Source organism: Corvus moneduloides, chromosome 2 (genome assembly GCF_009650955.1).
Source record: "Corvus moneduloides isolate bCorMon1 chromosome 2, bCorMon1.pri, whole genome shotgun sequence".
NCBI lineage: Eukaryota > Metazoa > Chordata > Aves > Passeriformes > Corvidae > Corvus > Corvus moneduloides.
The window spans coordinates 44,113,074-44,128,772 of record NC_045477.1 but is presented as its reverse complement, the minus strand read 5'-3'; the positions used below and the strand labels follow the sequence as shown (position 1 = coordinate 44,128,772).

The 15,699-nt window shown below is 35.9% G+C and overlaps 1 protein-coding gene across 3 annotated transcripts in view; it reads right to left on the bottom strand.

The window, feature by feature from the left end:
* Positions 1–15,699, bottom strand: part of ATM (ATM serine/threonine kinase) — a 60,004-nt gene that overhangs the window by 41,444 nt on the left and 2,861 nt on the right. For all 3 annotated transcript variants that reach the window (XM_032099319.1, XM_032099317.1, XM_032099320.1), the window contains exons 4-24: positions 15,041–15,186; positions 14,460–14,624; positions 12,231–12,396; positions 11,714–11,952; positions 10,769–10,932; positions 10,362–10,531; positions 9,452–9,823; positions 8,704–8,898; positions 8,296–8,391; positions 7,470–7,695; positions 7,210–7,341; positions 6,376–6,501; positions 6,167–6,256; positions 5,045–5,213; positions 4,181–4,380; positions 3,533–3,615; positions 3,287–3,442; positions 2,755–2,830; positions 2,488–2,618; positions 2,007–2,127; positions 718–894 (exon numbers count right to left, since the gene is read on the bottom strand). In XM_032099319.1, coding sequence (XP_031955210.1) covers positions 718–894; positions 2,007–2,127; positions 2,488–2,618; positions 2,755–2,830; positions 3,287–3,442; positions 3,533–3,615; positions 4,181–4,380; positions 5,045–5,213; positions 6,167–6,256; positions 6,376–6,501; positions 7,210–7,341; positions 7,470–7,695; positions 8,296–8,391; positions 8,704–8,898; positions 9,452–9,823; positions 10,362–10,531; positions 10,769–10,932; positions 11,714–11,952; positions 12,231–12,396; positions 14,460–14,624; positions 15,041–15,186 — 3,400 coding nt within the window. The remainder of the gene's footprint in view (positions 1–717; positions 895–2,006; positions 2,128–2,487; positions 2,619–2,754; positions 2,831–3,286; positions 3,443–3,532; positions 3,616–4,180; positions 4,381–5,044; positions 5,214–6,166; positions 6,257–6,375; positions 6,502–7,209; positions 7,342–7,469; positions 7,696–8,295; positions 8,392–8,703; positions 8,899–9,451; positions 9,824–10,361; positions 10,532–10,768; positions 10,933–11,713; positions 11,953–12,230; positions 12,397–14,459; positions 14,625–15,040; positions 15,187–15,699) is intronic.

Genomic DNA, 15,699 nt, shown 5'->3' with positions numbered 1-15,699 from the left:
ATGGTACTATGGCAAACTGACAATATTACACCTCCATGTGTACACCCCAGCCTTTTAATGAATTATTTGTGTAACTCAGCTCCTGTTTAGCATAAGCCATTTTACTATTTGTTTTGCCATATCTCAGAAGAGGGCAATCAAGGAACTACAACTAACCCACACTAGTTAAGAAAGGATGGCCAGTGCCCATTTTGCACGGTACAGACTGTGTACAAAACCAGGAAGCAGTGAGTAGAAAAAAAGGATAAAAGGAACATGTGGACTTAAAAAATGACTAGCATGAAAGGCTGAAGTATAAACAGCAATAATTTCAGTACACCCTTGTGAACTTAAAAATAGAATTCCACACAACACATACCATCTTCCAATACTCTGCATTTATTTTACATATTTTCCACATAGGAAAACTTGCTTCCACTGGGTAGAATGATTTTTCTAAATGAGATCTGCAATATTCAATGTATAAAAGTCTATTTGTATTTCAGATCTGTGCTTTGAACATACAAGATTTACCATTAAAATTGCCTTTAATGATTTCATTATTTCTATGTAAGTCATTAAATATAAAGACAAATTAATTCAGTTATGTAAGTACCACGTTAGTCATACCTTTACAATATTTAACAAATTTCAATACTGAGATAAACATTTTGTAGCTTCCAATTGTAACCTACCCTTAATTTATAACCTAAATATAAAATAAAATGTTAGACTTGCCTTTTTCACAAGGTGAGGTTCTAATCCATTCTCTTTCACAGACTGGCAAATAGCAAACAGAGCTTGCTTTTCACAGACTGGACTGCAGCACAGAACCATGGTTATAAGCATCAGAAGAACTGCTTTTCCATTACCCTGTTTGTCCAAAAGATCTTCAGGACTTACATCACCTCTGACCTTCAATAAGAAATTACAAAGAACTTGGACAAATATTCTGTTAAAGCAATTCCCTAGTTAATAAATGATCATAAATAATTTAAAATTAAGGGCACTGACATAAATACTGCTGAACATGTCTAGTCTCCTTCTTTTACTCCTTGATGCACATAGGGAAGAACCACCTTGCCATTCAAATGCAATTCTCCTCATTAAGGCATGGTGTTGCCAGGTAATGAGTTTAAATAAAAGCAACAAGAAACTGCAATGAAAGGGGAGAAGTTAACAGACACTGCCAAGCTGAGGGGACAGAACAAGGACTCAAAGCAACACAGAAACAAGACGAAGACAAAGAGCTGGAGGTGACAGTACAGAGGGATGAAACAAGATGACAGAGATGAGGCCTCAGCAGCAAGGCCAGGGTACACAGCAGGCAAAGGGAACAGAGGAAAATGCAGCAGAGAGACAACATGCAGGTAGATAACAGCATGACAGAAAAAAAAGGAAAATGTAGATGAAGTAGATGACTTAGCATGGTAGCAAGGAAGGAGGAAAAGTGAAAGACATTAAAAGAAAAAGTAATAGTTAAAAAAATTCCACAGTACTATACCACACCACTGTATTTCCAGTCACTGCACTGAAGTGTAACTTTTCCTTCACTTCAAGCTTCTGAATAGTTCAAAATTTTAAGCAAATCTCAATTTTGTGAAAAAGCTTGCTCTAATACCACTAGAAACATAATCCTTCTGAAATTTACAAATTTGGTTTTATACTGTGTAAACACAAGATTTAGTTTACATTGCCCCTTATTCATTATTTGTATGTTTTCTAGATTATTGAGGCTACATTTTTCTATGATTTTGAAGTGTTACAGTACTGAGCCTGCAACAACAAATAGTATGATACAGAAGAGCAGTCTGAAACATACAATTTACAAATTTACAAACTTCTAATATGGGTGAAACTGTGAGTGACTGGATGAGAAAGGAATTTCCTATTACTTTGTTTCACCATCTCAGATTACCAGAAGTCCAGAAGAATTAATGCTTCTGGAAAACTAAACATGATCATGTTAAAAGTAATTTTATTCAAAAGATCAAAACCAGGCAAAACTAATGACTAGATGTTGGTACCAGATTGCTCATTCCTTCCTGAACTCTGAGATATGCATTCTCAAAAGCCTTTTGCTGGAGCTTCAGGGGAAGAGGTTTTGACATTCCAGAAGAATCTCTCTGTTTCACATCTTGAAACAAACTTCAAAAAAAAAGAATAATAATTATTAGCATAGCACTACAGAATTACTGTATGTTGTATCAATAAGGTTCTGATTTTCTGAATATAATTATTTTTGTCTTTATTTCCTTATATTGATTTTTCTTTACTTTCTTCTAGAGCAGTTTCTTTCTATATATCGATCTCTCACATCACAGAATAATTGAAATACAGACAAAGTCTAAACACTTCAACAAAATTTGGTAGGCTTTTATAGTCTGTCAAGATTGAAGTTCCAGAAGTATCGAGAAGAGCAGCTATGCAGTATCCCAAGTGACTTAATCCCAGTTAAGTGAAATGAAGCATTATTCTTATAAACAGAAAAAATATCTACATTATCACCTGGTAATTGACCTTGCAGCAAGAATGCGAACTTGATGGTGACTGTCTGCAAGGAAATGTGGGAAAGCATCGCTCACAGGTAGATCTTCATTTTTCACATTAAGGATCGCCCACTTGCAAAGAGGATCAACCTGAAGAAAATTAATATTGTGATTTAAATGTACAGAAGACACACAGAAATACGCAGAAGATCTTTAGACACTGTTTTTAAGTACATCTTAAGTAAGTATTGAGTATGCTAATGAATGCCAGAAAATCTGAGATTACCTCAAGCAGGGCTTTCATGCAGTTTAAAAGGGCCACTCTTACTGATGCTGTGCATTTCCCTCCTTGAGATAAATGCCTAAAACAAGGAATACTCGATTAAAGGAAAAAGTTGCCCACAATTTTAAGAAACATTCTAGCAAGTTAGCTTCTGCTGCTCACAGTTGATTCTTTTGTGCTCCATGGGCATGTTTAAGAGAATTTGACATTTTAATTGGTAACTGCAAACAACATTCTTTTTTGGTTGCTGAAGCTATCACTTGTTATAATTACTGATGCAATTCAGCATAGAATCAGTCTTTGTTTATACACAACAGTATAGTGTTTATTATTCTAACACTATCTTAAGGATTAATTTTTTTCTATAAATATAGCATGACACAGAAAATCAGAAAAATTAAATGCTGGATAAAAATTCCACAGTACACACAAACAGCAACACACAGCAGCACTGCAGTCTTTTTACTGATAGCAAAGATAAAAACTAAAAATCAAAAATTTTATGTCCAACAGACTTCTGCATTAAATAACATACCAAAAGGCTCCAACAACTGTCAAAAACTGTCCTTTGGCATTCCCTGTCTCTTCAGCATGTTCATCCAACTGGGCCAACCCTACTGCTATAGGGAGCAAATTATTTAGGATTACTTTACAAACTTCTTGATCTCGACGATATAAAGAACACACAGTACTGTGAAAGAAAGAAAGAAAGAAAGATCTTGAAAAAGCCACCAAATCTCCTCAAAGGGATGTAAAACATGCTGAATAGTTTCTTTCTTACGAAAGAGGCTTAAGAAGCATATCAACATCGACTGCAGGCAAGAGGTGTTCTTCAGTAGGGAGCTCCTTCAACAGGATCAAGTACTGTGGAATAACGAAACCAAATGGAATAAAATACCCAAATGGAATAAAAAAAGCAAACAAAACCAAAATGCAAAATAGTACTTAAGAAAATAAGTCTACAAAAAGAAAAATGAGGAAACTTTTTTGTTAAGTCTTACACAAAACCATGCAGCAAAGATTGCTATTGTCAGCGATTGCGTGTTAGATTGGTCACCTTTTCATGCAAACACCGTCACACAGTAATATAGATAATGAAATTCTGAGATCTGGCAGTGAAAAATATTTCCCTTTTAAACCAAGCCACAGATATTATTCTACCACAGAGACTATTTCTAGTTCTTTAACAAATAATTAATGATAAAGGCAAGATATTTATATTTCTCAACTCTTTTATTTTCTGGCTTACAAATTCGAACTGCTGTTTTCCCAACCACAACACACTTCAAAAACACCAAATGTAGCCATTCTAAGTCTTCTCAGGAGACTGATGACAGGAGGAAGACAATATACAATTGAGAAGACTATGCAAATGTAGTAACAGTACAATGACAGAAGTGGGCCTGCTGTAAAAACCCCTCATACTCACCATGTGCAGATGTAGTGGCTTAGTGCTATCAAAGACACTGCCTTCAGTCAGCATTAACAGCCTCCTCCGAATATCAGAGGCTCGGAAGCTCACTGTCTGAACTCGGACTGTAGTCACACAAATACACAAGAACCTCACAATTTCAAGGAGAAGCAAATCCTGCTTTGTCAACTGTTCTTCAGCTAATGGGCTCAAAGCACCTAGAAATAATATTTTCATGTAAGAAATGCTTCTCCAAGGACAGTAGAAGAGGTGGTAACGTTTTAGGTCTTTACAAAACTAATACAAGTTCCCAAAAAAGATAGAGTACAAGCAACCTTTATGTTCATTTGTTATTGAGCAGTTAGGGCATTTGAAGTAAGAATTTAAAACAAAAGATAACATCAGTACTTTTAGCCCCTAACAGGAATAAACAGACAGACTCATGCTCCTGTCCCTCTGAAGGTCCAGATATAGTGTCAAGAATTATTAATCAGCAAAAGGAGAAAAGTTAAATAGGACTATTTTTAAAAGAATGAAGCACAATCTGTTGAGAGACAAGTATTCTACAGACTTATTTTCTAGTATTTTCCTTGCCAAAACTTCTGCCTGACTTTGAAAAAGTTAGTTACAGCTTCTCTTCTTGCATTATTTTATTTATAAAATAAAAAATAAACTTCTCTTTTCTAAATGAACTAGAACACTCCATTAACATCTTTAAAACACTGATGAGAATTATTCTTGCTTAGAAAGTACCTGGTTCAACCACCACCTGCTTCAACTACTAATAAAGGAGCTCAATTTTGCACCCCACTACCTTTCAAGCAAAGAGATATTTGCAAAAACAAGCTTTTGGAAGTAGTTTTGGACATAGGGAATACTTACCTGTTACACTCTGCATGTCACCAGATTCATTTGTATCACTGATGTCAGTCACTGAATGATCATCAAACAGATCATCAGATACCCGGTTATCTACTTCCATTATACTCTCCTCAGGATCATTCCTGAGATCCACTTCTCCCAATACATTTGGCTTTCCAGTAACTGTCATCTGACAAAAAACACCACATCCTTTTAAAGTTGGCTTTTAGGAACAGATGAAACACCACAGACATAGCACAAGGAGAGACACTGCAGTTTCCCAGTGAACTAGAACAGGTGAAGACGTAAAGGTGACGCAGAATTGATGAATTTCATCTTTTGTGATAAACCTGTTTCCTATACATTGTCTAAACTATTCTCTTTAGGATAGACTCTTCCTCAGACAGATACTGACCTCTGCGTTTTAGATTCTGCCAAGGACAGTGTTAGTTTTTTAAAAACACTTCTCTTTGTAAGACTCACCAACTTCTCACCACACTTCAAAGTTACAGAGAAATGAAAATGAGTTACGTGACTTTTTGCGGGAACACTAATTACTACTTTCCCAACCAGATGACAACACAAGGCAAAACCCCCAGCTCTTCCTCATCTGAAAAAACAAAGGAACTTTCCTACCCAGACCTGACTACAGCACAATGTGCCAAAAAGAGAAGTTTTAAGAATTGTTCTAAACACAGTGATGTGCCACACTTCCACTTTTCCCAGCGAGAAAGGAGTCATTTACAGTTAGATTTAATACCCACATAATAAACACAAAAAACCCCCTCCTTTGCAAGTGCATTAAAGTTAAATGTCATGTGTTATAGAATTCTTTTGTATATACTTCTACTGTAACGAAGTATTATAAAAATGAAAACCAGCATAAATTTGTTTTTTAATGTGAACTGGAATGCTAACCTTGATCAAATGTTATCCATCTGCTCTTCTTCTTACCCTAAGTCTGTGTTCAAATGCTAAATTAGAAATGTTTCCGGTTAGGAATTCTCTATAAAACTCAATGTATTTCAATTTATGTTTTTCAATAATATGTATCTCATTTGGTTTGCCTCCAGATTATTGTGCTGTAAAAACAATCCTCTCACAGAAGAGCACTGCAATCAGAAACAGACAGAATGTACCTACCAGATTCTTGCAAATATCTATGAGATCATTCATAAATTTTGATGTTAACAAACGCAGGAATATATTAGACAGCATCTTATTAGCACTGCTCTGTAAGGAAGCAAGATGTACAGATAGATTAATTTTCTTTTTTCAGGAATTATAGGTATGCTACTCAATTTTCTGAACTCATTAATGAAGAAAGAAATTAAAATTTCTATAAATTTTACCTTGGTACAATTGCACAAACATTTAGTACACTGCACTATCAAAGTCCTCAGCATGTTGATCTGGGTATCTTCATTTAGTTTGTTCTTAGACTGAGAAATGCTTTCTCCAGCATAATGAATGAGAGACTAGTAAAAATATAACACAGAAACTTCAGTGAAATGCCCTTATACACTGACACTTGTATAGCACACACATAAAGACAAAAGGATATGATTCCCATTCATACATTCTCACTCATACAGCTTTGATGTTCATAGTGTGCATCAATTAATCCACATTTTTTCGTGATTTTGCTCAAGAAGTGACAAAACCATGGCCTAGACATGCTTGAAACACTAATATTTTCATCACAAAAGAAAAATACAGCATATCTCCACAAAGTGTAAGTTTTGGGTTTCTGTGTTTAAGCAAGAAACCACCTTGGACAGTAGCAATAATAAAAATAATAGCAATAGCTGTCTTCATACTGGTTTGAACTATCAAATTATCTCAAATTCCTGAATAAAAGACCTATATATGAAAAGACTTGATATCCTATAATTAGTCCTTTGTCTACATGTCAATGACTTCCATTTTTTTGAAAGGTGTGACTCAGAAATGTATCAATATCTAGAATAATCTCCACTGCAAAACTCGTGCCTTGGCAGACTGACAAAATTTCAGTGACTCCTCTCCTTCAGCAGCAGTGGCATGCTTAAACCTCCCTAAGCTGCCTTTTTCTGAGGAGATACCTGTGCTCTGAAAATGTGTCAATACAAACAAAATTTTATGAATTAATTTATATTCAATGCTTTATTTCATTTTTAATAGGTCCCAAATGCATTACTGCTTACCTTAGCATTCTGGAACAAGGCTGACTTACAGGCATCCTCCTCTTTAAAAATACCGGTGTAGCAATAGCAACCCAGAACACCAACCAAGAGACTGACGCATCGGACAAGGTGTTCAGCAGCAACAACCTTAGACTAAATCAAATACACCGTATAAATACCAGTGCTTCATCACCACAAAATACAGAATCCATATACTTTGCCTTGAAAACAGATTGTTTGGGAGCACAAACGTAAGGATGTAACAATAATTTCTAACTTACCTTAGGACCACAACTGCTTAAAAGCTTTTCCGACATTGCTAAAAGGCAGTTCTCCAGTGTTTCCCTAAGATTTTGGTTGATGGCAAGTCTGGAACCAGTCACATTTTTATCTGTAACATTTACTGCAAAGTTAGTGAAAATATCCATTTCATCAAATGTTGTCTGCAGGTACAGCTCTTCAACATCAGAAAAATTGTTTTCTTCTTTCCCTTGCACGTGTTGCTCACTTGAAGAAGAGACACAGTTTTTATTTTAGCAGCCAGTATATAACTCAAAAGTCTTAAAAACTATTACTTAAATACAAGAAATATACAAAAGCAAAATAAAATATTTTATCTTTTTGTGCTTCCAAACCCTGGTTGACCTTTACTTTCTGACATGACTTTCCCTGTGGAATGGACACTACCATTTTAGTTCTACCTGAACTGTAAGGAAACATGAAGCCTGCACACAGATCACACCTTCTCCTTGGCTATTACAGACACTTCCTATCTATCTTAAAGACTATTTCAGCGTAGTCATTTCCAAATAAAAATTTAGAAGAAAACATACTTCTCCTGCAGTTATGGAGCAGCATCTGCATTGTGTTAGGATCCCTGACCTCAGCCTGCTTTACACAGTTGGACCAGAAATCCACAAAACCCCTGAAACTAGTATTTTTAACTTCTAGTAGGTAAGTTCTATCTTGCATCCAAACAAGTTATACACATTTTAATTTCATTAAGAAGAAACAGGATATAGTCCAAAGCCTTGAAGATATGCATTGGTGAAAGGTGCAGCAGCATTCCCAACTTAAGCTTCTCTAATGCTTAACTTAAAAACATACCATTTAGCCTCATTTAGGAAAAAGATTATGGCAGCTCTGCAGTTCTTCATTGTAAGGCTCACAAGAATTTTTTGTAATACAAGATGAGGAAAATCACTGTAAAAAAGAAAATTTCTTTTTATTTTCTTGCAATGAGACAAGGTCTTAGGATTCCTGAAGTACACCCGAACATTAACCAGACTAACAGTGTATCTTCAAAGAAATGTAAGTTTTCACGGAAGATTTCTAATGCATAGGTCACATATCTGCTATGATATGGACAGATAACCAAATTATATCTCCAGAATGATATTTTACAGGAAGCTTAAAAACCCTCTGCTTAAGCTTTAATATAATACATTTTTCCCTGCAGAATTTTTTGTGTTACACAGTGAGCTTACATGTAAAATTATGCCACAAAAGCTTTACCTGCAGAGCACAGGAGGCAACTCTGCACATTCTTCTATTTCTTCCTCCAAACAGCTGGACAGGAGCCATTTCATTATTGCCTCCCTTAACACAGAACCCAGATTTCTTTCAGAATTATTCTGTTCCATTCCTATGTCCAAATTTTCTGGCACTGAGCAGGTAGACATCACTAAAGATAAACAACATACAGCAGAACTGCAACAAAAATGAAACAGGGGATTTGTGAGAAACCATGTGGTATTTGTTGATCAGCACTCTACAACAAAGCCAGTATTTCTGCATGCACAGGCAGCATCAAGTACATAACCAAGTCAACAAGCATGCATATTGGTCAACTCCCTCGTTAAAATCTTCGCATTTTCATTTTTCTTGGCTATTACAGACATTTCCTATCTATCTTAAAGACTATTTCAGCGTATTTATTTCCCAATGAAAATTTAAAAGAAAACATACTTCTTAACTTCAAAAAAATCAACATTTATCTGTTAGTCAGATTTTTAAATTTTTAGTCCATTTTACATTTTAGTATACTCTAAATGTGAAGATGCTTGCCTCTCCTCTTCTGCCTCTGCTTTCAGTCTTACTATGTATTTATGATCATATCAAATGCTTTGAACACTAATGTGTGCAGTTCCCAAACAGAAACACAGTCACAACAACAATAATATTGATTAACACAGTGGTTTTGGTTGCACAGTGAAGAGAAATATGAATCAGACACAAAACACTATCCTTGCTTCCATTTTACCTTGAAGGTTTGCATGCAGGTCCTGAAAATATCTTCCAGAGTTCTTTATCTGTTACAACAAGGTTCCCTTGAATCATAGCTCCAAGCAGCCCAAAGCTCTCCGCTTCAATTTGCTGAAGGCTTACACTGCGAATGGTCAGAGTCCAGATCTTTGCCCAGGTTCTCTGGAGCTCCAGCTTGAGGGTGCTCTTCAAATCAGTTTTCTGGTTTTGACACAAAGCTACCTCTGTGAGACACTTCAGCACGTATGGGGTCCTTTCTCCTCGGCGCTGCTGAGGCAGTAACTGATGAAGGACATTGAGCAAGGCAGGCAGCTCACTGTTAGGAAGACTCATGGGATACTTGGATACTAACTGACTTGTAATCTGTAACCTTGAAAGCACAAAGTGAAGCAATTAATACCAAATACACAGAAATTTGTATTTTCAGAAGGAACACACAACAAAGCTTTCTCCAATTGCCATTTCTCATTTATACTTTGCAGTATTGAGTTGATTTGTTTATCAAAAGTTAAAGATTCAGTATTTCTACCATTTTTACTTGTATAGACTGCTCATCTAGCCTCACTATCACTAACAATTTCCTACAATTCAGAAGTCCCTTGTGGCAAACAAAATACCCCTCAATCAAGGTCCAAGGAAAGAAGCCAGGCCTTGGAACAGTTTTCAGGACAAGTATTAAAGAAAACTGTATGAACTAGTCCAAAATGGCCAAACTCTTAATGGTTACTGTACTACGACACAGCCAGCTTAAAGCAGGTTTCCAAACGCTCTGACACCAAGTTCACTGCTTAGATAGATAATTACAGCATGTGCAGACACCCAACTTAAATGCACAGCATATTCAGGAAGAAGGTTAAATACAAAAAGATGTCTGGAGTGATATGTTTTCCATGCAAAGATGTTATTACCAAGGTATGACATCAAAATCCTTCTGGGATCTTTGCACGTTGTCTCGAATGACCCCCCAGCCAAGCTCAATCCTCCTGCGCTTGTTTGGCACCGTGTCCTCACAGGACTCTCTTTGTGAAACAGCATATGACTGGGTAATTTCAAGGACTTTGGTATCCTCTGTAAAAACCTTTCATAAAGAGAAATTAAAAAGTATGCAAATTTTAAAAAAAGCAGCAGTATTTACATGAAAACTGAAATGCTTAGAGCCTAACAAGAAACACTAGTGAAATACAGTCTAATACATTTCTGAACTGTACAGAATTAACAAAACCCAACAGAACACAGACAAAAGGTATGAATATTTCAGCAAAACATACGACTTAGTAATTATATAGTCAACCTTATATTCAAATAAAAATGTTACCTGATGACAAATATCAGCCATTAACTCAATTAAATTTTCCTTTACAGCAACATTACGTGAGACTGAAGAATACTTCCCTCTGCTACTGATGAGATTTATTTCATTCACCAGCAGATCATACAGGTTATGTAAGATGCTTTGCCACTTTGTTAAGTCATATGCACCTGTACATGCAAAAACAATTAAAAGATAGCATGTATCACCCACTCGATACAATATGTAAACCTACCTAGAGAATGCAAATACAGCCAAAATATGAGTAAGGCACACAAAAGTTCAACAAATGCAGGCATGAAAAGCAAATTCTCTAATGGAGAATGAATAAAGCAAAAAAAGTGAAAAAATGAAAGAGAACTTAATCAGCATATACAAATAATTAGGGTAGGAATTAAGTTTCTTATAAACAAATCTTCATCTAACTGGAAAGAACACAATTAAAAGGTAATGGATAGATTTGTACAAAGTATAAAAAAAAATTAAGCTAGAACTAAAATAGGCCATTACAGACAAACATAATTACTGAGTTATATTCTCTGAGCCGTTTTATAGTGTAAGTCAGACTTCACTGACAGTAGTAATTTCTGGGCTAAAATAGACCTGGTAAGAAACCAATACATGTAGCAATCTAAACCCAATCTAAATTATTATTTCCTATCCCCAAAGACTTTGTATCTTCATTTAGCAATTAAAACTGCCTTTTGATTAAAAGACACCCCAACCTTTAAAGGACTTAACACAATTAATATGCTCTTAGTTGATAAAATTTGAAAACTCCTTTTCACTTTCACTCAATATTAATTTACACCATAAAACTACTGACAAATAATCATCACTACCATTAATGTTTCCAAAACCCAGTATGAAAATTCAGAGTTGGCACAATAATTTGAACAACCACATGCAGCAGTAAAAAAAAAGAAGAAAAAAAAAAGCTTTTTATTGTACCTCTTCCCTGAGTTTTTGCACCCTTTGGATGATGAATATGAACTTGGAGACGAAATAACTCAATTATTGATTCTTTCAGGGAATCCTTTGGTCTATACTGAGTCCATATGTAAAGCACTGTAGGCAAAATTTCTTCCCCTACTTTGCAAATCCGTATGCGACAGTTGTCAGCAAATTTGTGGCAGAAGATATTCATAGCTCCAACAATATGATCCAGGCCTGCAGTGTTCTTCTCCTGCCTGTAACACAAACCTAACACCTGAACTTCCAAAATAAATTATCTTATTTATTTTCACAAGAATTGTTTAAATGTAAATACTAGCAAGTAACAGCATTCAGAATACTATTTGCCTAATAAATGCAGAAGTTATTAGTATTTTAGAGAAGTTATTCAATTGATATTCAAAGACAGAAGAAAATATGTCTGAAGAAGTATTACCTGTTATTACTGAAGTCTAATCCCAAATACTTAAAATAAGTTATTTTCTAGCATGCAAAAGGAGCACTTCCAACATACCTTGCAGACTGCGCTGCTTTAGAAAAGAAGACAAGCATATCGGAACTCAACCCATCAGTTTGGAAGCAGTACCCTCTCGTAAGTGTGTGAATTATCCTAGCCACTAAGACTCTATTAATGTTCCCAGATGATTCGAGGTATAAATGGGCATACAGGGTCAGCAACTCTGCAAATGTATTAAAAAAAATACAACTGAGTATAAACACATATATTACAGAGGATTACATTACAAAATGTTGACACAAAATATTGCATTAATGATACAGAGACCACCACTCTCTGGTCAAGAGCTGGAATCCATGTTCTTACTTTCAGCAGCAACAGATTCCTGATTTTATATCAAGAATATATTTATATTTTTAAATAAAAAACTGACTTCTCTATTGTACCCCAAGAGTTACAAGCAAGCATTAAGGTGGAATCACTAGAAAGGTTACAGTAACCTTTAAAGGATGACATACCCCTCCCTTAATAAAAGCAACTTGTTTCACTTAACGGATTAAAGTCTGACTTCCTCTAGATTTATGGCCTTCAGCCCTGCCTCACCTCAGTAACTGAATTCCACTGTGCTCCTTATGATCTAATGTCAACATTTCTTCTGTCACATTTGTGGCTTTTGCCCATACACAGACTCCGCTAATTTCCATGTTCCTAAAGAAACTAACCACCTCTCAGCAACCCCCCCTGGCTCCCCATGCCTGTGCTCTCTTCCAGTGACACTCAGCCTCAGTTTCCCTTCTCCAAATCCTTCAATATCTGTCTTCAACCTCCCTGGCTTCTTGACCCATTCCTTCTGTCCTGTTTACCGCTCTGAACTCCAGCTTCCAGCCTCCTGATGGGATCAGTCCCTGCCTTCACTTTCTGTCCCAGCTGCAGGCTGACAGCACTTTGTCATTTATGCACCTCATTGGCTCCCAGTCTCAGGCAGGGCCCCCATGCAGTTCCAGCTTCCTCCTCAATCATCCAGTTCTATCTCCATTGCCAAAGTGTACCAAGTTATTTAACTTTGGCGATCCCACCCTCAGGCTCTTTAATTACCCAACCACATAGAATCACAGCATCACAGAATGGTTTGGATTGGAAAGGACTTTAAAGATCATCCAGTTCCAACCCTGCTGTGGGGACAGGGACACCTTTCACTAGACCAGGTTGCTCAGGGCCCCATCCAACCTGGCCTTAGACACTTCCAGGAATCTCCCATCCTAAATGATTCCATCTCAGTCACTCTGCTTTGCCAACCTTCAGCAGTTTTTCTTGCCTCCCCTTTCACGCACAGTACCACCAGACCCCTCCTCCAAGTTCTTTGCAGGTTTATTTCTATTCTGTAGTTAATGAATTAAGCCCCTCTACTCAAGTTACAGAGCAGAGCATTTCCAGAAATCCAAACTCTGACTTCAAAGCACTACACTATGCAAATAAAGACAGTACTTTTAAACTTTCTCCACACTTGCACACACAACACTAAACAAACTGGACCGTAAAATTTCTAATACCCTTTTTTTCTCTTCAAAACACTCTTCTTTTACATCAGTAAATGAAAATGGGTGAGTTGAGAGCTTAGTACATGTCAGATAATTCAGAAGACGTAAACATTCTTCTCCATGCTGAAAAAATTAACTGTCTTGGAGTCAAATCCAATCCCTTGAAAAGTGAAAAATTATCTTTGCATTTCCACTTAGTTCGGCTTGCATGCTAAATCATTATTCAACTTTTACATCTATTTCCCCCTATTTAAATCGTAAGTTTTTCAGTTTTTCTTTATGTATGATATGTGCATATAGCGACTCAATGTTTTTTTAGGATTTCACAAGCCAGAAAAACTCAGATAATAAAATTTAGCAGTAATACATTAACTATATCAAAACTACACCAGCCTGTTCTTAATAACTTGCTAACAACTGCACACCAACACCACTTCTACTGAGGTGTTCTCCAGCACACACATTCCATGGATTTGTTACACATGTTAAGCTCTGTGCAGACCATGCATACATACTGTACTAAGTACATGTTTCAGCAAGCAATAGACAAACAGTACACAGAAAGGAAAAAAAATCAATTCCTAATCTTTGTTGCTTTGTTTCAAGTGTAAGCCCTCAAGGCTGACACTGCTTTACTCCATATTTTGTGTACTACCTCACACAACAAGGCATCCAACGAATTAAAACGCATCTAGGACATGCTTCTATAAAAGGAAAAGACATTTCTAAGTAGGCTCAAAAATGTTACCTGACCATTGCTGCTGGGATATCTCACACCAGTATTTCCTTACTGAGAGGATATCCTTTAGGAGTATACTACTACAGTCAGAACCATAAGCAGCACAACTTGTTGGATCTCTTATAATTTCCATGACATAAATCAGAAGTTCCTGACATTTCAGTCTGGGTCCTCCTACATGAAGAAACAACATGATACTATTTAATTAACTCAAATTCTAACAAATAAATCTGTAATTAATTGTTTATAAATGTTACTTAATTAAAAAAAAACCCAAAACAACAGAACCCCAAAATCTACAGTTCTGAGACAGTCTATTAGGAAATCTCATCTTAAACTATTTCTAAAATATAAATTACCTATGGGAGGGTATATCAGTTATAAACACATTGAGTAATTAGAAAAAGGCACTGTGAACATCAAAAAGGGCAGAAAAGGAGCACAAAGCACTGATTCACATTAAATAGGAAACATCTGGAAGCAAGTAAGATGAACCCTACATTGGTAACTTAACTTCAAAGTAAAAATTCAAAGTTGAAAGCAAAGTACCAAACCAAACCAGTAACTACATGATAATGTGTATTACTGACTTTTATTAGCACATCTGATGAAATATTTGACCAAACTTCCAACTTCTTGTATCTTTTTCTGTCTGGTAGTTTGGGTTGAAGCAGATGCATTTGGTTTTGTCAGCTGCAGGTTTTTAAGCTCTTTCTGAAAATATTTCTGCAAGACACTTCAAAAATTAAAGAGATATTAACCAAGGATCTGCTCACTTATGACTGAAGTAAAATAGGAAAATGTTCTTTTAGCCTAAAATGTCAGTTCCTGTTCTTCTCACTATTCTAATGATCAAAGACGAAAACCAACTGAAATATACTACAGTCCAAGCATGACAAAAACAGTCTATAAAAGGAGATGTAAGTTTTAAAGATAACCCAGAAGCAACTTGGTGTAGGGACCAAACCTTCCTTAAAACTTTGCATTATGCTAAACATACAAGTCAAAATTAGGAAAAAAAGCAATACTAAGTCTTTTTATTTATGCTGGAACATTATAAAACAAAATAGTAGGAAGTACTTATCATTGTTTTTATTGGGGAAAGCCTTCAAATCCTATTTCTTTATCAGTCAAAGTTAATACATGGATTATATTTTCAATTTATGAATAACTTAAACCTTTCACTTTGTCACTGTAAGTGTTATAGATTTTCTGGCCTACTATTTGAATTCAGTTTAGAGTCTCTATT